This window comes from Triticum urartu, chromosome 3A (assembly GCF_056163025.1).
Source record: "Triticum urartu cultivar PI428250 chromosome 3A, HENAU_Tu73, whole genome shotgun sequence".
In the NCBI taxonomy this organism is placed as follows: domain Eukaryota; kingdom Viridiplantae; phylum Streptophyta; class Magnoliopsida; order Poales; family Poaceae; genus Triticum; species Triticum urartu.
Window position 1 is genome coordinate 726,814,457 of NC_141875.1, and position 20,837 is coordinate 726,835,293.

At 45.3% G+C, this 20,837-nt stretch overlaps 2 protein-coding genes, 1 long non-coding RNA gene and 1 pseudogene across 3 annotated transcripts; 1 reads left to right on the forward strand and 3 right to left on the reverse strand.

Moving 5' to 3' along the window:
* The first annotated feature begins 5,023 nt into the window (after nucleotides 1–5,023).
* On the forward strand, nucleotides 5,024–5,731 carry LOC147982261 (uncharacterized). Its single transcript, XM_087517303.1, has 2 exons — nucleotides 5,024–5,274; nucleotides 5,390–5,731. The coding sequence occupies exons 1-2, from the start codon at nucleotides 5,095–5,097 to the stop codon at nucleotides 5,729–5,731; spliced, it is 522 nt and encodes a 173-aa protein (XP_087373429.1). The 5' UTR covers nucleotides 5,024–5,094.
* Nucleotides 5,732–8,990: 3,259 nt separating this feature from the next.
* Nucleotides 8,991–11,062, reverse strand: LOC147982262 (uncharacterized; annotated as a pseudogene).
* An 870-nt stretch (nucleotides 11,063–11,932) lies between these two features.
* LOC147982263 (uncharacterized) lies at nucleotides 11,933–12,813 on the reverse strand. Its single transcript, XR_015600019.1, has 3 exons — nucleotides 12,408–12,813; nucleotides 12,252–12,320; nucleotides 11,933–12,166 (listed from the first exon to the last, which is right to left on the reverse strand). It is a non-coding gene; the product is annotated as an uncharacterized LOC147982263 (long non-coding RNA).
* A 3,535-nt stretch (nucleotides 12,814–16,348) lies between these two features.
* Nucleotides 16,349–19,687, reverse strand: LOC125546227 (uncharacterized). The gene is made up of 10 exons (XM_087514269.1): nucleotides 19,091–19,687; nucleotides 18,624–18,788; nucleotides 17,708–17,815; nucleotides 17,580–17,615; nucleotides 17,380–17,475; nucleotides 17,203–17,292; nucleotides 16,984–17,097; nucleotides 16,840–16,872; nucleotides 16,687–16,737; nucleotides 16,349–16,601 (listed from the first exon to the last, which is right to left on the reverse strand). The coding sequence occupies exons 1-10, from the start codon at nucleotides 19,670–19,672 to the stop codon at nucleotides 16,506–16,508; spliced, it is 1,371 nt and encodes a 456-aa protein (XP_087370395.1). The 5' UTR covers nucleotides 19,673–19,687; the 3' UTR covers nucleotides 16,349–16,505.
* Nucleotides 19,688–20,837: the final 1,150 nt, after the last annotated feature.

Here is a 20,837-nt window from a genome sequence, read left to right on the forward strand (position 1 = left end):
GTGTTAGTCACATGGCGATGTGACCTGTGAGTGTTAATCACATGGCGATGTGAACTAGATTATTGACTCTAGTGCAAGTGGGAGACTGTTGGAAATATGCCCTAGAGGCAATAATAAATTGGTTATTATTATATTTCCTTGTTCATGATAATCGTTTATTATCCATGCTATAATTGTATTGATAGGAAACTCAGATACATGTGTGGATACATAGACAACATCATGTCCCTAGTAAGACTCTAGTTGACTAGCTCGTTGATCAATAGATGGTTACGGTTTCCTAACCATGGACATTGAAAGTCGTTGATAACGGGATCACATCATTAGGAGAATGATGTGATGGACAAGACCTAATCCTAAGCATAGCACTAGATCGTGTAGTTCATATGCTATAGCTTTTCTAATGTCAAGTATCATTTCCTTAGACCATGAGATTGTGCAACTCCCGGATACCGTAGGAATGCTTTGGGTGTATCAAACGTCACAACGTAACTGGGTGACTATAAAGGTGCATTACAGGTATCTCCGAAAGTGTCTGTTGGGTTGGCACGAATCGAGACTGGGATTTGTCACTCCGTGTAAGCGGAGAGGTATCTCTGGGCCCACTCGGTAGGACATCATCATATGCGCAATGTGACCAAAGAGTTGATCACGGGATGATGTGTTACGGAACGAGTAAAGAGACTTGCCGGTAACGAGATTGAACTAGGTATTGGATACCGACGATCAAATCTCGGGCAAGTAACATACCGATAGACAAAGGGAATTGTATACGGGATTGATTAAGTCCTTGACATCGTGGTTCATCCGATGAGATCATCGTGGAACATGTGGGAGCCATCATGGGTATCCAGATCCCGCTGTTGGTTATTGACCGGAGAACGTCTCGGTCATGTCTGCATGTCTCCCGAACCCGTAGGGTCTACACACTTAAGGTTCGGTGACGCTAGGGTTGTAGAGATATTAGTATGCGGTAACTCGAATGTTGTTCGGAGTCCCGGATGAGATCCCGGACGTCACGAGGAGTTCCGGAATGGTCCGGAGGTAAAGAATTATATATAGGAAGTCCTGTTTCGGCCATCGGGACAAGTTTTGGGGTCATCGGTATTGTACCGGGACCACCGGAAGGGTCCCGGGGGTCCACCGGGTGGGGCCACCTGCCCCGGGGGGCCACATGGGCTGTAGGGGGTGTGCCTTGGCCTATATGGGCCAAGGGAACCAGCCCCAAGAGGCCCATGCGCCAAGAGAGAGGAAAAAGGGGAGAGTCCTAAAGGGGGAAGGCACCTCCAAGGTGCCTTAGGGAGGATGGACTCCTCCCCACCCTTGGCCGCACCCTTCCTTGGAGGAAGGGGCAAGGGCTGCGCCTTCCCCTCTCCCTTGGCCCTATATATAGTGGGGAAAAAGGAGGAGCAAACTAATCTAAGGCTTGGCGCCTCCCTCTCCCTCCCGTGACACATCTCCCTCCTCCCGCAGCGCTTAGCGAAGCCCTGTTGGAATCCCGCTACTTCCACCATGCCGTCGTGCTGCTGGATCTCCATCAACCTCTCCCTCCTCCTTGCTGGATCAAGGCATGGGAGACGTCTCCGTTCCGTACGTGTGTTGAACGCGGAGGTGCCGTCCGTTCGGCACTAGGATCATCGGTGATTTGAATCACGACGAGTACGACTCCATCAACCCCGTTCACTTGAACGCTTCCGCTTAGCGATCTACAAGGGTATGTAGATGCACTCTCCTTCCCCTCGTTGCTGGTCTCTCCATAGATGGATCTTGGTGACACGTAGGAAAATTTTGAATTTCTGCTACGTTCCCCAACAGTCGGTGGAGCAGGTGGCGTAGGAGCACGAGTAGCGAGCACAGAGGGAACCTCCAGCAAACCAGCACCACATAAGCGAGTCTCCTCAGCACGAATCTCAGAAAGCGCCTCCATGAGAGAAATACGGCCACGAGCAAACAACTGAGCACGCCGGGACTCAAACTCCTTACGGAGCCGAGACAGGAACTCATAGACGCGATGAAACTCCAAATTGGCCTGGACAGCCTGGCAACAGGGGCAGGTACGACACCCAGCACTACAGAGAGAATCAAGCTGGCGCCAGATAGCAGAACTCTGTGCATAGAAGTCATCAACAGTAGAGTCACCCTGCTGAAGAGCATGCTCCTGACGGATCACAGAGAGGTATAAGGCATCACCAGAGGGCTGATAGCGCTCACGAAGACGGGTCCACATCTCAAAGACAGTAGAAAGACCCAGAAATTCAGAAGCAAACTGAGGCAGAACACTAGCAGTGAGAACAGCTGCAGCACGAGCATCATCATCAAGCCACTGGGTGTAAACAGACAGAGCACCATGATACGTCTGAAGAGCCTCCTCATAAGCCAAAACCCTCTCATCATAAGCACGATCAGCAGCCTCATCAGCAACCTTAGCCGCATCCTTGGCGGCCTGATTAGCATCCGTAGGAAGAACCGATGGAGTTGGCGGAGTAGGGGCCACCGGAGGAACTGGACGTGGCGGACCTCGCCAGAAAGAACACCCCAAAGACGGATGCCACGCATGTGAATGCGCATGAAGCCAGTAAACTCGGTGTAGTTAGTACCATCAAAGATCACCGGACGGCGAGGGACAGCAACATAGCCCGATGCAGCAGACATTTTTTTTTGAGAACCGACGAGAGCACCAGCGACAGCAGAGTCGGGAACAGCAGAATCAGGCGCGAGATACTGGTGGATCGGGCGACCTGATCGGGCGGGCCGGCGCTGGCGACTGGAGACTGGATCGGGCGTCCGCTGGAGAGGACGCTGGCGACGGGATCCGAGCGGGAGAACGGGGCAGCTTCGAGCGGGAGATCGGGCGTCCGCTGGGGAGGGCGCTGGCGACGGATCCGATCGGGAGATCGGGGGATTCCGGGAGATCGAGGCCGGCGCCGTCGATCGGGGAAGAGAGACGGATCAATAGCACGAGTTGCAGCATGCAAAAAATTGACCTAGCTCTAATACCATGTTAGGAATAAGCAACTTATCTTCCCATGAGGCCATAGGCCGATATATATATACATGTACAGGTGTGGAACATATGCAGGAAACCCCTTATACAACGGGATAAATACAAAGGGGTACATGACTTATATTATAACTCTAACAAAAACAACCCAGCAAGGCCGAAAGACTCGCATAAGGGCATAGTCTCCATAAATACTTGATTTAAGCACCAAAACTCAGATCAAAGCATAATATAGCAATAGTGGTTCAGCATAAAGCAACATTTTAGAGGCAAGCATAATATACATATGATTCAATACAAAGTATAACATATACAGTAATAGCGGTTCTTTACAAAGGACAAGCATGTGTATTTTTTTGGTTTGATTTGCACTGTGGTAATGAAAATAATATCACAAGCTTCTTTAGTTAATACAGATGAATATGAACCCCCAGGAAGATAAAAAGTGAAGTAGCATACTACTGTTTCTGAAGCATTTGACTACATACATGAAGTGCTTTTGAATATAATATGAATTTCCACCATCCTAAAGGGAAAGTAAATACAGAAACACATGGTTTATGTTCTAGGCATTGTTATATATCAAAGAAAGAGGCGAAAACAGGCAAAGCACAAACAATTTTATAGTGGAGAACTCGACATACAACTGGCTGGCTTCCTGAGGCTGAAAATGTTCACATGTTGTATATTACCCACTTTACCGCTAGTATATATACAACTCAAGACATGATAGAAGTTCGGTACGCAAGAATTAACCTGAGTTTGTTTGTTCAAAGGGCTTCTTCCCCATGAAAGGCTCACATTCTGACCACCAAAAAAGGTCCCATGCAGCAGTTGCAGAGCTTGCTCAGCAGAAGGCCTGAATATGCAGTGACAGGAGTAATTTAGCCACATCTCTTCCCAACAGGGATCTTGACATGGACGACTTCCCCATATGGAGCGAACACTTGACATTGGAGTCATGGCCTCCAACAAATATCTGAGAACAAAGAAACAAATATGTTCAACACACTGAAAATCAATTGGTGTAATACAGAAAAGTAGAACTAAGAACACGCGGTGGTATTGTTACGATCATTGTCAGACTAAGCTCCTTGAGTATTTGTATTGGTATTGGTACTGTAAATGAAAGCAAAAAAGAGTGAAGGAAATACGTTGTAAGACTTGTTAAATAACAAGTAAAGCCTACAGGCTGAAACTATTGCAGATTCAAAAAGCACATCCCATATTTAATTTCAAAATGAGCATAGATATGAACCTGAACTGTTTTATCTAAACATAATAAATCTATGGTTAGGATAAGCCTAAAAGAGCTAGATTTACATGCCTGAGACACTGTAGATTTTCTATTCAAGCATATAGTCAGGATTCTTGCCTACGCTGCTTCTTCTCAAAGCTGTCAACCACGGTGGCATGCCTTGCCATGAGCTTCTCCTGCATCTCACTCTCCTTCGCAACCAAGCCCTCTAGCTGTAGCAACAATGCACAAAAAGTATGATTTATTTTTGGTAATCAGAATAAATGCGGAAAGGCGGTCAAGATTTAGATTGCACGACATAGCAAAGGAAAAGATGTTTCTCAATTTCATTTTTTTATATACAACATAAATGCAGTCGCAGAAGTTTGTTGAGCAAACCTTTGGCCATATCTGATGAGACTGAGGGGATGACTATACGGGCGAATAGCTCCCATGCGACGTCGTTGATGTGAACTGTCTCTCATGCGACGTTGTTGGCTATAATAGCTCTCATGCGACATCTGCGTTGGAAAAAATAGCTCCCATGCGACACTGCTGCCTAATCCAAAGACACATGTTTAAAACTCGAATCAGGTGAGCGGGACCCACAGCGCAGGACCCACAGCGTGGGACCCACTAACTTATCCAACTCAGCATTGGTCAGGTGAGCGGGACCCACTGCGTGGGACCCACTAACTTATCCAGGTCAGCATTGGTACAAGAGGACACCGAGCCGTGGCCCGAGCCGTGTAGCACCCGAGCCCATCCTCGCCCCCCACCCCCCCTCCCCGACCGTTGTTGTTCTTCTTCTCCGGCGACGACGCGCAGCAACGCCGTTCCGGGCCGCGACCTAGCAATGTCGAGCTCCGCTTCAGCCTCCCGCCGCTCATGGCCGCGCTATGGCGCAGTGCCCATGACAAGGTGCCCTGCATGCCCACGTATCGCACCCCTGAAGCGGCTAGTCACAACGACCGACAAGAATGGCAACCTTGGGCGGGAATTCGTGAAATGCGAGAGCAAACCAGAGCAGGGAAAGGTGAGATTTTACTTCTCAATATGCCAATTTTGGTTTTTGTATCCCAATTTCATATCACAATTTTTCCCCATTTTTCATCGGATTTGGGATTTAGGGTTCATCTTTCCAATTTCAGAAATTGAAGCAATGCACCCATTTTGAGTGGTTAGATGAGTACATAGAGCGGATTCAACTGGAGGGTGCATCAGGGGAGCTCGATTTATCGTTGGAGGCGGAGAAGTTGGGCAAGTTTGGATCGGGCGCTTCTGGATCTGGGGCCCCTGGATCTGCCCATTCCATTGGGGCTACTGTGGGGGATGCAATAGTGACGGCAGAGCTGAAGAAGCTAAACAAGCAGATGAAGAAACTCATCGAATTGCAGAAGCAGGGCAATTTGATGGGGCTGATGGCCGGACTTTTTTATGTTTGTGTAATTGCTCTCGCATTTGTTTATGTGATGATAATTAGTCGTAAGTGAATAGATTGGGCATCATTTGTAATCCTAATGATATGTATATTTGCATAAAAGTGTTGCGTTGTACAAATTCAGCATGTCCTCTCCACTCTGTTTCGGCCCCGTTTTTTAGTTCTTCAGTTCGTCATCAGTTTCAGTTTCAGTGGTAGAGGGAGAAAAGGAAAAAAAGGTTCGTCCACAGTTGCCCGAAAAGGCCAGGCCCATATAGAAGTTAGGCAGGGCCGAATAGAACATATCCAGGCCCATTGATAAAAGGAGTGCAAAAAAAGTGCACACGGTCATTGACATCGATATATCTTTTCGGCTTTAGATCATTTCACAAATTTTAAGTTTCCTGCAGTCACCTTTTTTGAGATAACTCGTCTGATAATCATTTGAGATATTTTTATGCATAAGCTATTTGAGATAATTATTTGAGCAGTCTTTGTGAACCAAAAAAGTTGCAATTGTTTGGTTCTAGTTTATTTCAACCAAGCACCATTTCTTAATATATTTTTTTACTTGTGCTATGGTGTTTTCAAAGTTTTTACTCGTGTGTTTCAACCGAAAAAGGTTGTGCCCCTCTCAAAAAAAGAAGACATCTAGTGTGCCCCTAGTAGCATCTCCTTACAACATAGAGGGCCATCCCCTTACAACCAGGGGCGGATCCATACTTGGTCATGGGTGTACACCCAAATCTTTTGGCTAGACATTTTATATATGGTGTATACTTTAACACTTACGCATGTCATCAGCACCAGATAATTAGCATTTTTCTTGCCCATTGTCTTCAAATGCATTGTATACCAACTGTATGATTATGTAGTACAGTACATAATCTTTATTGTCAATTTCTTGGTAACGTACATTTTAGATACCAGATCAATTGTTTTTTAGTACACATGGCCACATAAATAAAATGCAATGGAGAAACTTTAGGACCGAAAAAACATATAGATAGATAGAGGGGCATCGGGTACCCTAGTAGCATAGATAGATAAAACATATAGAGGGGCATCCCCCCACTACATATAGTTCATAAAACATGAAAGTAAAATAATTAAAACTAGATATATAAAAGACACGGGCACACACGCCCGAACCAACACAAACACAAACTAGAGCCCCAAACTAGATAGATAGAAGACTCGCCCCTTGAACAACTCCTTGGCCCCTCCTCCTTGCCACTCCTTGGCCCCTCCTCCTTGGGCCCCTCACTCGTCGTCCTCCGGCATCTGGTAGGGGAGGGTGTGCATGCCGTTGGGGTGAGGGAAGATGTGGTGGAAGTTGGTGAAGATGTTGTAGGTCGTGAACGCGATAAACTCGCATCCACACCAGAACACCTCCCCGAGGAGGTGGTGAGCGTCGTAGGGGTTGGTGAAGGTGACGTAGAGGCCGATGACGAAGCCGTTGGGGCCGGCGTTGCCATCGTACTGCTCGTGGAGGTGGAACATGGGCGGAGTGCCCGGAGGGAGGTGGCGGTAGCCGGCTTCGAGGAAGAAGCGAGCCAACTCTCTAGGGCCCCTCCACCTAGAGATGGCCCACACGCTCAGGCTGTTCTCGATGACGACTCCGGCCGGGTACTGCCTCTCCGGCACGGTGCGAGGGCGATGGTAGGTAGGGCCGTTGAACTGCATGGTGGCTCGAGTGGTGGATTTGGCTCGAAAAGAAGAAGGGGAGGAGGCTTGAGAGATGAGTGTGAGAGCATGAGGAAATGGTGCCCTTTTATAGCCGCGTTGCAACCGTGGTCAATGTGTACACGGTGCCCCTTCTCGATCTTTTTCTCTTCTCCGTTCGCACTGGCATAAGTAATTGCGGGCATTAATTCAAAAAACGGTGGCCAGAGCATCCAAAGAGGCACGGGCACTTGCATCGGCGGTGACGCCACGTGGGAAACAGGCCCGTTCATCCGCGCGTGACACTGAAAAAGGAGCTGCACCACCGACGCGTCCGTCTCGTTCAAACATGCATTTGTTAAAATAGCTTAGATGCGACGTACCTATACGCTGCAACTGCCGTACTCTGCGTCGATGCGTGCATGCAAGCCCGCATGCAAATGGCTAGGCGTTCATGAGCAAAGAATAGCTAGGCTGCGACGTTGCATGGCATGCATGGGGCAAGGATGGCCCACATGTCATTGACCCTCTCGCATGCAGCCCATCCCCCCTCTCGATGGCCGTGCGCACGCACGCCAGGCTTTGCCGGGCCCGATCCGCTCGGCCCAACGGTCACTTAGATGCTCCCCCGCTCAACGTTATCTGTTCGTCAGAGAGAAAAAACGATGGGCAATCAGATTGGAGCCCACGGATCGCCCCCGCGGAATCCTTCTAGAAGTCCTATCCGACGGCCGTAGTTTGGCGTTAGGGTTAGATCGACGGTGGACGTTTGGCGCTAGGGTTACATGGGGTTTTGAGGCAGTCAACGGGGTTTTGAAAGGTTTGACCGAACATTCAAATGTGTATAACTAATTCAAAAAAAATCTAAAAAATGAAAAACCTGCGCATATAGCCTTTTTATGTTACATAGTTATGATATAAAATGATAAACTTGATCTAATGATCTTTGCATGAAAAAACCTTCACAAATTGGACTATCTCGACTGAGGTTGCATAGAGTTCAAAGGAGTGAGAAGAGGGTTTGAGGTTTTGAAAATGCAAAAAAATCAAAAAACATCACCTTAGCTTCATTTTAGAGTGACTAAGGAGGATCTGAAGTTATTTTTGCATTTAAAATTTTTAAACTTGTTTTATTGCTGACTTTGTATTAAAGGGTGTTTTTTCAAAAATAAAATAAATAATATGAATACTTATTCAAAAAAAGGTGAGACTCGTATTGATCCTATATAGGTATAATATAAGCTAAGAAAATCTTTTTTGGGTGATTTTGAGAAGATCGAAAAAAACTTGCTTAGAAATGGGGCCGTTTTCCCTTACTTTGGAGCCTGTTTGTACAACATTTTCAGTGACTATGAGTTGGACTTCACAAAAAGGGTTGGATTTATGAACTAAAGTGCATAGTAGTACATAAAACGATGCAACATCATAGAACAAACAAATGAACTCAAAAAATATTGGAGATAGGTTCAAATTTGAATGTCGGTTCAAATTTGAATGTCGGTTCAAATTTGAATTTTATTTCAAGTCAAATCAACATCATAGCACATAAGTTTTCACATGAAAGAACATAAGTTTTCACATCAAATGACAACAAACTTAAGTTTTCACATCAAATTTGAATGATTTCGACTCTATTTCTTTTGCTTCTTTCTACCACTCGATTTCTTCTACTTTTTTCCACCGTTTGGTTCCACGGCGCATAGTTTGTTGATGCTGATGCTCTTGCTTTTTGGCCCCTTGCAAACTCCACTAGGCCCCCTCAACTTTTTCACCTGACCATGTCCCACTTCTTTAGTTTGTACTTCTGCAGATTGAGTAGCTGGCACAAATTGTTCAACTACTTCAGTTTGCAACTCAACACTTGGCAGCACAACCTCCAAACATGGCAACATAGTTGTCAAAGCAGATTCGCATGGCAGCACAACAGTTGCTTCATCTGCAACAGTTTCAGATTGCCCTAGCGTCTGCAAAACAGATTCAGTATGCATCACATCGTCCAAAACAGAAACACTTAGCTCATGTTCAGCAGTAACAGTTTCAGTTAGCTCCATATCTTTGTCACCAAACATTATCTGCTTAGTGCTCTTCCTTCTATAGCCATTGAGTCTTGCTTTTTTCACTGGCCAGCATTGTTCAACAACAAGAGGTGGGGCTTTTTCTGCACGCTTCCTCCTAAAAAATAAAGCATTTGACTTGGTTAGATACTAGAACAAGTAGCAAAATCAAAAACTTGCAAAAACAGTAACATGAACATACTTTGGCCTCTGAGGAGTGTAGATGCACTTGGATGAACCAATTCTGTGCCCAACTACCTCACACAACTTGCACCTATTTTTGTTACCTTTTTGAGCCTTTTTGGGCTTATCATTCTTTTCCTTTTCCTTTTTCCCCTTCTTACTACAACCACATTTCTCAAACCAAGCTTTGAATCTGCTCTGTTTAGGCCTCCCAGCCTTTCTTCTAGTGACAGGGGGACACAAGGTAAATTCTATTTCCACCTCAGGCTACTGAGATTGGTCAGTCAGTGCAGGAATTGGACTTGCATATGCAGCTTTGAATTTTTGTACCGAATAATACTCATGCAAATATGGGTGCATATTTAACCTGGGTTTAGATGCCAAAAAAAGTATGGCATGCTCACATGGTTTTCCAGTGTGTTGCCACTCTTGGCAAGTGCACTCATGCAACTCAGTATTTACCACATGCCTCTTGCCACTCTTTGTATCTCTAACTTCAGCACCCCACAAGGAAGATTTCTCAACAGATAGATGTGAAAGATTTCTACTCCTGTTGACCACCTGTTGTACCACTGCTGGAAGCTTGTCCCCTTCCAAAATATTAGCAATTTTTCCTCTCAACTCCCACAAACGCATCATCATGATCCTTATTTGGTCCACCATGTCATGCACAGGCAAGTCTTTCAAATCCTTCACTTTGTTGTTAAAACTTTCTGCCAAGTTGTTATTGATATGATCACATTTTATGGCAGTATTAAAACCTGATCTATACCACAACAGAGAATGGTGGGTGTTCAACCATGAAGCAAATTCATTATCACTACATGATGCCAATATCTTACCAAGGTGATAGGAATGTGTCTGTCTGGTGTAGGATCTTGCTGCTGGCCACATGCGCCCAAATTCATCTCCTCTGAATTTTTTTATCAGATTCATCCACATATGTCCAAAGCACTCCCTCTGCTCAGCATGGGGGAAAACATTTTTTACTGCATTTTCCAACCCTTTACATGCATCTGTGTGGATGGCCAAAGGAGAAACTGGCCCTATGCATCTTTTCAGTTGCATCATGAACCATATCCATGATGCCTCTGTCTCTGATTGAAACATTCCTATTGCAATTGGGAACATCCAGTTGTGTCCATCTAGAGCATTGCATGCAGCCAACTGACCATTCCACTTTCCAGTCAAAAAAGATGAGTCTATGCTCAAATATGGACGGCAACCTGCTTTGAATCCATCTATGCAAGGCTTCAAACACATAAAAAACTTGCTGAATAAAACCTTGCCATCCTCTGTTACCTCTGTATCTATCTCCACCACACTCCCAGGTGACCTCTTCTCCACCTCTGCTTTAAAACTATACAACATCCTAAATGTATTTGCCCAGTCACCATACAATGATTTCATGGCCCTTTGTTTTGCTTTCCACACTGTGGTATATTGCAGCTGGATGGGGTACAGCTTCTCCAAGTCAACTTTAAGCCTCTTTGCAGTAGTGTTTGGAGTCTTGGCTAAAATAGGAGTAATCTTCTCTGTAACCCAAAGCCGTGATGTCATCTTTGAAACTCTCTGTGAAGTGGTCATACATGTATGCTGGTGTGGTATTTGATTTACCCTTACTGTACTTCCATCAGGTTGTAGTCTGGCAGACAAGTACCATTTGCAAGGATTACCGAGCATAAAATTTCTTTCGATCAGTCCACATAGTCTTGGCATCAAACTCTTTTTTCACTGCATAGGTCCTGAAAGACATCCTAAACTCCTTCATGCTTGGCCACAACTTTCCCACCTCAATAACTGGGTTCTCTTTGTCATACAAACAAACCAGCTCATTATCATCTGCATCATCCACATCATCTGCAGCCTCTCTCATCAGTTGTTCTTCATCCTCATTTGCATTTCTAGGGCCTGTGTTACCTTCAGCAGGCAAAGAACTGTCATCCTTCTCCTTATCTTTGTCATCAACTTGAATGCCAAACATTTCGGCCATATCAATGTCGGATATTGGTGTAATGACCAAATCTGTTTTTTCATTCAACTCTACTACATTCCAGTCAACAACAATCTTCCTAGCACCATGGGTTCCCTCCTCTCCATCTGCATCAATCCCTGTATCTTCAGCTACTACAGTCGGTTCAGTCAACAATGCCAACATCTTCTTTTGTGAAACCCACTCATCATCTTCCATCTGTGCAGCCCTCTTTGATTGCACATAACCAACTCTGGAATGAGTTTGCAGATCAATTAGCTCTGCATAAAATGTTACTTGTTTGCTTGCCCACCCTTCTTGCTGATCAATTTCAGCAACCATGGATTCTCCATCTTCAATTCTCACATATTCACCATTATAGTTATCGAAACATTGCAGACATACCTCTTGTTCTGGACCCCAAACAATACTCTCCCCAATTCTCTCCACCAAATTGCCCACGGACTTCTCCTTCATGCTCTCCAATTCCTGGGGATCAACATCTGCAAATTCGACATCCAACCTCACGGTGGTATCTCTATCAATGTCTTGGACACTGCCATCACTGAGCTTGGCTTTACAGGGAAAAAATTCCACTATAATTGCGAATGTGGTGGCAGAACTTGAACCTCCCCTGTTTTGTCAATGGCAGGCAGCGGCGGCAGTCACTACCAAATCGAGTTCGATTCTAAATCGCCGAGAAAAGAGGATGGCATTACCGATTTGAAGCACTGTCTCCTCGCTCCATCTCATCCAGCCCTCGCTCCATCTCCTATCCAATCGAGATTCTAAAACGCCAAGAAACAGGGGCAGCATGAGGCCACAGATTTATCCAAAATTCAGTGGAATGGGAGTAGTGTTTGGAAAATACTCACTCGCAATAGCCGATGCAGAGATAGGCGCTCCACCACCGGGCCGCGGAGAAGAAACAACCCCCGGATCCAATGGAGCCCGATTCTAAATCGCCAAGAAACAGAGGGCAGCATGAGGCCACAGATCCCCCAAAATTCTAGGGAGTGGGACTAGGGTTTCGGGCTCACCTCGCAATAGCTCTGCCGCTGCCGAGAAATGCGCTCCACCACCGCGGAGAAGAAACCGCTGCCGGAGAAGATGCTTACGGCGGCGCCGCTCGCTCAGTCCAGCACGGGCGAGTCGAGCACGGTCACACAGTCCCAGGTCGAGTCATGGACGGTTGACTCTTGTCTACGTGGCCATAGGTGGACCCCACCAGTCAGAGCACATAACCCCCAGTGTCCTAACCAAACCTCAGCCTAACTAACAGCCAACTAGCCGCGTAAATGGTGTGTCGCATGGGAGCTATTTTTTCCAATGCAGATGTCGCATGAGAGCTATTACAGCCAACAAACGTCGCATGAGAGACAATACACACCAACGACGTCGCATGGGAGCTATTCGCCCTGACTATACAGATAACAACAGCCGCTTCAGCTCTTTCGCTAATTCCTTAAACTGTGCATCAGCAGCTTTACGAGCTGCTTTGCAAGATTTAGCGTCTCCAGTCCTAGACAAATCGTGCAATGATGTCTCTAGCTTATCATGAACAGCTAAGCACTGGTCAAAGATACCCTGGATTTGCTGAACAGTGGCTTGCACCTGCACCAGGAGAACAAAAGAGCCATCAGAAATCAGAACTGCAGAATACTAAAGTTACATAATCAAAACGGTACAGAAAAAACTGCACAAAGATGACCACAAACTCTTTATTTACAAGGGGGAAAATATCATTCATTATTCCAACCCATAAACTTAAGGTCAATCCAGTTTAGGAAGTGGTCATGTCTCCTACCTATTAATTATTAGGTTTAAATTTGATCTGAAATAAGTAGCACATACAGGCCTAAGTACTGCAGATTCAAAATCACATGTTGTATTTTATCTCTTACTAAGCTTATGACCTGAACTATTTTATTTAAACATGTGGTCAGATCCATTGCAAGATAAGGTTTCATTGAGGTCTAGCGCAGCCAGAGGGAGAGAACTGCCAAATTAATCAATGCAAGATAAACATCAGCTTTCCTACTAAATCAACAACGAAACTGCAGTAAGTAGCACAACAGAAGAACCAATGCCAGCAACCAGGCCAAGAGCTCAATGGGAAGTGCAAACCTAAAGTATCATCCGACAATGGCGACTAATTGAGCACCAAAATAATTAATTAACCTGCACACAAGAGGCAGCCATGAGATGAAAGCAACACGAAACCCACCTTACTCATTCCAATTGTACGCGTACCCATGCCAAATTAATCACATCTGAAGAAGAGGGGGGAATAACTGGAGAACATTTGAGAAAGTTAGGAGCCTCAGGTTTAGACGCCAATGAGGATGAACCGAGCATGTCAACCACTATATTCACATAATCAGATGAAGTGGACGTGGCACCAAGCGCTCCTGCTGCATCAACAACATGATTTACTAATACACGAGCAGATCCACGTACCACCAAGCAAAATAACCGAGGAGGGTGGCACTGGATCAATCTACATCGACAACCCGAGTCTGAACCACCAGCAATGAGCGGAGGGGAGGTTTGCTTCTGCTGCTTGTACATCTAATGAATATATAAACAAAATGTTATCAGATCCCACATAAAGCAAGGAACAAAATAATCAGAATCATATGCAGATGAGGAGGAAGATGTACCTAGCAGTGGTGAAGCAGGGAGACTCTCACCAATTCTGCGGCTTCTTTCCCGCCGCCGCCTTGGGCGCCGACTTCTTCTTCCCGGACGCGGTGCTCTTGCGGGAGCACTTGGAGACCGTGGCCTCCTGGTCGGCTTCCGATGCGGCCTTGGCGGAAGCCGTGCGCTTGCGCGACGAGCCCCGCGACGACGCGATGGCCGAGGGCGGCGAGCTGGGCGACGCCATGGGTTGCGTGCGGCTGGCTAGGGTTCCGGGAGAGGAGGCGGTCGCGGTGGATGGGTGAGGAGCGGTGACGCGGAGCAGCAGTGGCTGCGGTGCTTCTCCGACGGCGGAGGCGCGAGGGGAAGGGGAGGGGGCGGCGGAACGAGGGGAAGGGGAGGGGGCGGCGGCTTCAACACGAGAGAGATGCGAGGGAGAGACCCGGCCCTAGCTGTCTCGCTGATTGGGGAGGGAGCAACCAATGATGAGAAGCCACTTGGCATTGGATTAGGTGAAATGTCACAAATGCCCTCGGCGGGGCACGGGAATTTCGACGGTGGCATGAGAGCTTTTTACCGGTGGAGCACGCCGACGGGCTACACGGGACGTGCCTCAGCCACACCAACGGGCCGCATGGGACGTGCCTCAGCCACACCAAATGACATGCGGGGCCCACCAGCGGGTTACCCCACACGTCAGCGAGATCAGGCCGAATCTGCGTAGTGAGAGAGACCGGGAGGGGGCGGTAACTATTCATTGCTACAGCGCCGTTTTTTGATCCGGCGGCCTACATCGTCCAGAGGCTTGATCCGACGGCTAGAATCGCATCAGGAAAACGGATCGGACGGCCAGAATCCACTGAGCTCTGAGGAGGCACGGGAGTGACTCGATCCCTTATTTCTCGATGCCCTGGTGGAAGGATGAACATAAGCTACAACAGATTTGCTTTTACATGGATCAGCAAACGACTCATGCTTGATGCCTAGGACCAAATCCAAAAGACCGCATAAGAATCTTTTCGACACAACAACCAGCAGTGGTGTTTTATCATGGGCAATCTCGTTCCAAACATGCCAACTCCTCCACATCGTCATCAAGAGCATGCAGCGATCAGTTTCGGGCATAGCATCAAGAATGTGTTGGGAGCCTGGGACCACTCTTTGCCTCAAGGCTTAATATTTTCAAGCACAGGAAATGCCACACATCACACATGGCTCTCAACTATTCGAAAGCTCTTGGACAAATATAGAAATGATGAAAATATAGCTAGAAATTCTTTAGGGCTTAGTCCAGGCCGCCATGTTTGGCTTTTGGAGCCCCGGGGTTATGTAAATTCTGTTATTCCAGTATAATAAAGCTCAGGTGCTTTCCCTAGAAAACTGTGTCTGCTTCCAATGAGCAATTGTACACTCTGCGGAGCAGGAGACTCATATGGCGTCATTTTTTGGTCAGTTGTACAATGTTGAGGTGTGCGGTTACTTTCTCCAGGTTTTCTCACCTAAGTTCAACACATGAACTTCTAGAGGTTGAAAAGTTCTGAAAGTTCACTCTACAGTTGGGAAAATTCTGAAAGTTCAATTTTTATTTTACTTCAAACTTACCAAAACTTAAAATTTCTGAATGTTTGCATTTCCAAAGTTCAAACACAGTTATTTCAAAGTTTTGAATACCAAAAGTTGGGTTGTGATTTTTCTGAAAGTTTTAGACATAATTTTCTAAAGGTGCCAAAAAGGCAGAGCAGTCAAATGTTTCGACTTCTTGTGAACGGGAAGTTCACACCTGCTGGTAATTGCCCTCGCGGGACTAACCCTCCTCTCTTAATAATGCATAAGTCTGGTCAGATTATCGGTGACTGGAATAGTGTTTTGCTACTGTGTTGAGCTACTTGACATATCTGTCCTTTTTAGACTGCAAATAATCACATTTCTTCACAAAATTAACTTGTATGTACTAGCATCGAAAAATAAGAAATTTTCAAAAGTAAACCTGTCTTCTCTTCAGAATAGCCTTTATAAATGTTCTAGCTACTGAAAGACGGCAGTATCTTAATTAGCAACAAAAGCCAGTAACATATTTCTAACAAACCGCATGCGACAATTCCTTACAAGCAAAATCAAATTTAATTATCGAGCCAGATGTAGGGACATGGTTTAAGTTGGGTAAAAATTAATATGATCAATTTGCTCCAAGGATGCATAATTAAGTCACATGCACATACATTCAGATGCGTATGCAATTAACCATACATGGAGTAGCTAACCTTGCGATATTACAGTTTTGTTTCTGGAAGTGATCCCAAAAGACCACACTACGCACGCCAGCAACACACACACTAGGCTTGTATCTCGGCCTTGGGAATCAACCCTATGACTTCTGCAATCTTGAGCTTCTTCCTAGCGTACTGCGCATACGTCTTTGGCAAAGCACACTGAAATTGGAAAGAATAAGCTATTACGTACACAACCCGCAAGGGGAAACAATATTGCCTACCGATATCTATACAACATATATACCTTGAATCTAACTTCCTGCGAAATTAACTCACGCGCTATCCACTCTGGAACCTACACACAGACACACACACAGGCAAGAGAGACATAAGATGTGAGGATACGGTCTACATAATGGATTACAATGTATGCGAGACCACACCACACGGTACTTACTTCCTTACTGATGCCCTCCGTGCACCGTCGAAACTACAAGGAAATTAAGGTGAACAAAGCAATTTGCATCGAAAGAGTTAAACTAATTAACCAATGAAACAGCAAATAGAAAGTCTGTGAACGGGAAAGAACAAAAAACATTACTTTTTCCTCCAATCCCAACGAGCCAGGGTGACTCAGCACATGTTCCAACTCACGTTTGCGGAATGGAAACTGCTTCTCCTCATAAACATGCTTCAGAGCATCTCTGAAACACATCTATACATTGTCCAAGAGCAACATCACCAAGCATAAACAGGGTTACAAAGCATTGACAGATCCGATAAAAAAAAACTATTCTTAGTTCTGGTTTGCAATGCTGACCTGAGCATTGACTAGCTTCCATATCTCAAGAAACACATAGTCGAGATCTTTCACGAACTTGAGATAAAAGCGTGTGCTCTGTTTATACTCCTTAATTTAATCAAAAGACTGCAATTGTCAAACACAACCATAACCAGAGCTGGCAATCTAAATAAGCAAGGGACAGATGAACCATACCAGGAAACCATAATATGCTAGCCTCGGATGGATGTTTGTGAACCTAGCAGCAATCCTAACTGCTTGGCATGAAGCTTTTTCATGCAATTCATGCCACTAAATAGTAAAACAGACAAGTTATTGTAATGCTACCACGCCCATATATAGAGAATTAGAGACTAGTTGTCATTACATTGTTTTGAGAGGTCATATAGGCATACCTCAGAAAATCTTTTAAGCACATGTTCTCCAATCCACTGTCAAGGCCAAATGGTTGTTAGTCCCCCCAAAAAATAAATACTGAGCAGAGTTTTAAACTTGAAGCAGCTGATCGTTGCACAATGCATACCTTAAGATCCTTCACAATCGTTTCCCAGTACAGCAGATAATCTCTATCAGTTTCAGGGGTGCTATAAAACTCTCGGTATTCACTCCAACTTTCATACTCATCGCCCCCCTGCACCAAAAAAAGAAGGGAAGCAACATATTACTGCTGCCCTGAGAATAACATGCAGCGGGCATAAGGGTGTGGAATAATGCTATTATTGATTCGAGTACTTGCACACTTGAAGAAATTTTGAGTACTTACACAGTTGAAGAAATTCCAAAAAAGATACACACATGGTACTGGAACATGCATGTAAAACATATGGTTACTCGGGAAATCAGACAAAAACATGATTACAAATACAAAGGAAGGGATGGTACACGGATTTTGGGAGCATGGACCTCTTGGTTTCTTTTTAAAGAAACAAAAAGATTTCTCCTTGCAAAGAATGCATCAGTATATGAAACTATTTATTTTTAATAGATGAAAAGCCATGCACCAACAACTCTCAGGGAAGAAGGTATAATTTTTGTATTATTCTTCTACGGTGCACACATTATGAGATTTTCCACAATTTTATTGGAAGCACACATATTTTAATCTGTGCTTAATTAATATCGGCAGGAAGTGACACCCATATATAGTTTTATTTTTGCATTTCGCCAAGAACCTCAGACCCCTAGAACTCGGGGGTTATATACTCGCATAAAGCCATGCTAAAAAGAACCTCAGGCTGCTAAAGTGTTCATACTTCCAAAGGACAGATAAAACAAGTAATTGATGCCTCCCATTCAAAGGAAAGGAGAAAAAGAAACTGGTTAATTACCAGCTGCATGAGCACACAGATGAAATCTAGATGCATTACTGAGCTGGAAGTAATGGATATATGTACGCCCTCTGTAAACAAATATAAGACGTCTTAGGCCTTCATACTTACTTCATTACAAGGGACTAGTCGCTGATAGTCGCTCAAGGACACGGGCAAACAGAGGTTCAAGTCGAAACACCAGCCGAAGGCTCCATCACTCAGGTAATCCAAGGCAAGCTCTGGAGTGTACTTGCATTCCAGTGCAGCATCGTCAATAGGCATTCCTTTCAGCAACTACGTACACAGACACAAGGATAGATGAGTAAGGTACTCCCTTCGTCCCATAATATAAAAGCGTTTTTGACACTATATTATGAGACTGAGGGAGTACCCTCTGTTCAAGTCCTTTTAAAGATTTCACTACAAATCACATACGGATATATATATATACATATATTTTAAAGTGTAGATTCACTCATTTTATTTTGTATGTAGTCCATAGTGTGGAATCTCTAAAAAGACTTATATATGACTCGTAGATAGATTAGATTGACAGAGGCAGGAGGGAGCGTTGGATTGAAATGAGAGAGACAAACCAGGCAAGCTTTGAGGCGATATCGTGCATACTTGTGGCTGAGCCTGTCCGCCTCCTCTTCTTCCAATTCAGCCTCAGTGTGATCAATTTCATGTCTGCGAGAGCTGAGCACTTCAAGGTCTCTGGAGAACTCCTCCTCGGTGATATCATCCATCAGTGAGGAGGGCGAATCAACTTCTCCTGAATCTCCATCTCGTCCATGGACATCATCTGGTCGGCTCAAGAGCTTGTGGGCTTGGTACTCTACCAGAGCAGCCCGCAGCTCGTCATCGTAGAAGGAGGAACGAACGAGGGCTTCGACGGTTTCGTCGGAGGGGAGATTTGGGCCTTCCTCGTCGGCGCAGGCTGGTAGAGGCAGTTGGGCGAGGCGCGAGGCGAGGATCTCATGGTACCTCGACTCGTACTCGCGGGCCGGCGGCTCGTCGAGGAGTTCGGGCGCCGGTGCGCCGGAAGTCACGCTGCTGCTATCCGATTCGACAACGGGGGCAGATAAAGATGCGCCTTCTTCATCACGGCGCCGGCGGGATGATCGTCCTTCGCGAGGAGACCTCCTGCGGCGGCGGCGGAGCCTCTTCTGCGGCATCGAACTCTGATCGCGATCACAGGGGTGGAATCGAAGTGACGGCGCGCGAGGGCCCCAACGAAAGCAGGCCAGTTTTCGTTCCAAAAAAAGCAGGCCAGTTCGGATCCGAGATTTCTTTTGGTTTCTTATAGTAACATAAACCAAAAAAAGGTACAGACAATTCCTTTTGAATATGTTTTTTCTTCTCTCGCCAACTCCTTTTGGTTATGTTTTTTCTTCTCTCGCCAACTCTTTTGACTCCAATCTTTTTTTTTTGAGAGAGAGAATATCAAGGAGTCACTCATGGATGCAATCGCGAGTTACATTAGGGCATCTTCAAAGTGGACCCCAAACTGCAAACACATTTTACCGTCCAACATGGTACCCTATCGGTCCAGGAACTGGTCCGGACGTCCGTTTTCCTGCAGACCAGAGAAAACTGGCTGAAGGGTAGGGGCGGGGGGACTTTGTGGTAGCTTCATTGGGTAAACTAAGTGAAAGAAATCAAAGACTAACTGCTTAGTGTTGACTAACTCTCCTTTCTGCGCAAATGGAACCCATAAGCTTCACTTCATGCCAAATCATGGACCGTCTCGGACAAGTTGAAACCCTTATCAAACATCAAAAAATATTAAGAATTCATCACAACACATTGCTAACCCTTCAAGTGGAGTATATAGCAAAAAACTACCACATTACATGCTAGTGCTACAAAAAACTACAACTTTTTTTTTCAAAAATCTACTACAAAATTGGTTCGCTGTTTCAAAAAAGCCTAGTTGCTGAAGTGTTAAGTTTTAATCGCATTTATGACAGAGAGGGTCCACTCATTAGGACACCGTTATATTGGACCGTTAGTTGACTGTTATGACATGTGGAGTCCACATGCCGATCCCTACAAAATAAGTAAAATGGTCATGTAAGTTTTGTAAAAAAGCAATCGGGACCCGGTCCGCCATGGCCGGTGTTGGAAATATGCCCTAGAGGCAATAATAAATTAGTTATTATTATATTTCCTTGTTCATGATAATCATTTATTATCCATGCTAGAATTGTATTGATAGGAAACTCAGATACATGTGTGGATACATAGACAACACCATGTCCCTAGTAAGCGTCTAGTTGACTAGCTCGTTGATCAATAGATGGTTACGGTTTCCTGACCATGGACATTGGATGTCATTGA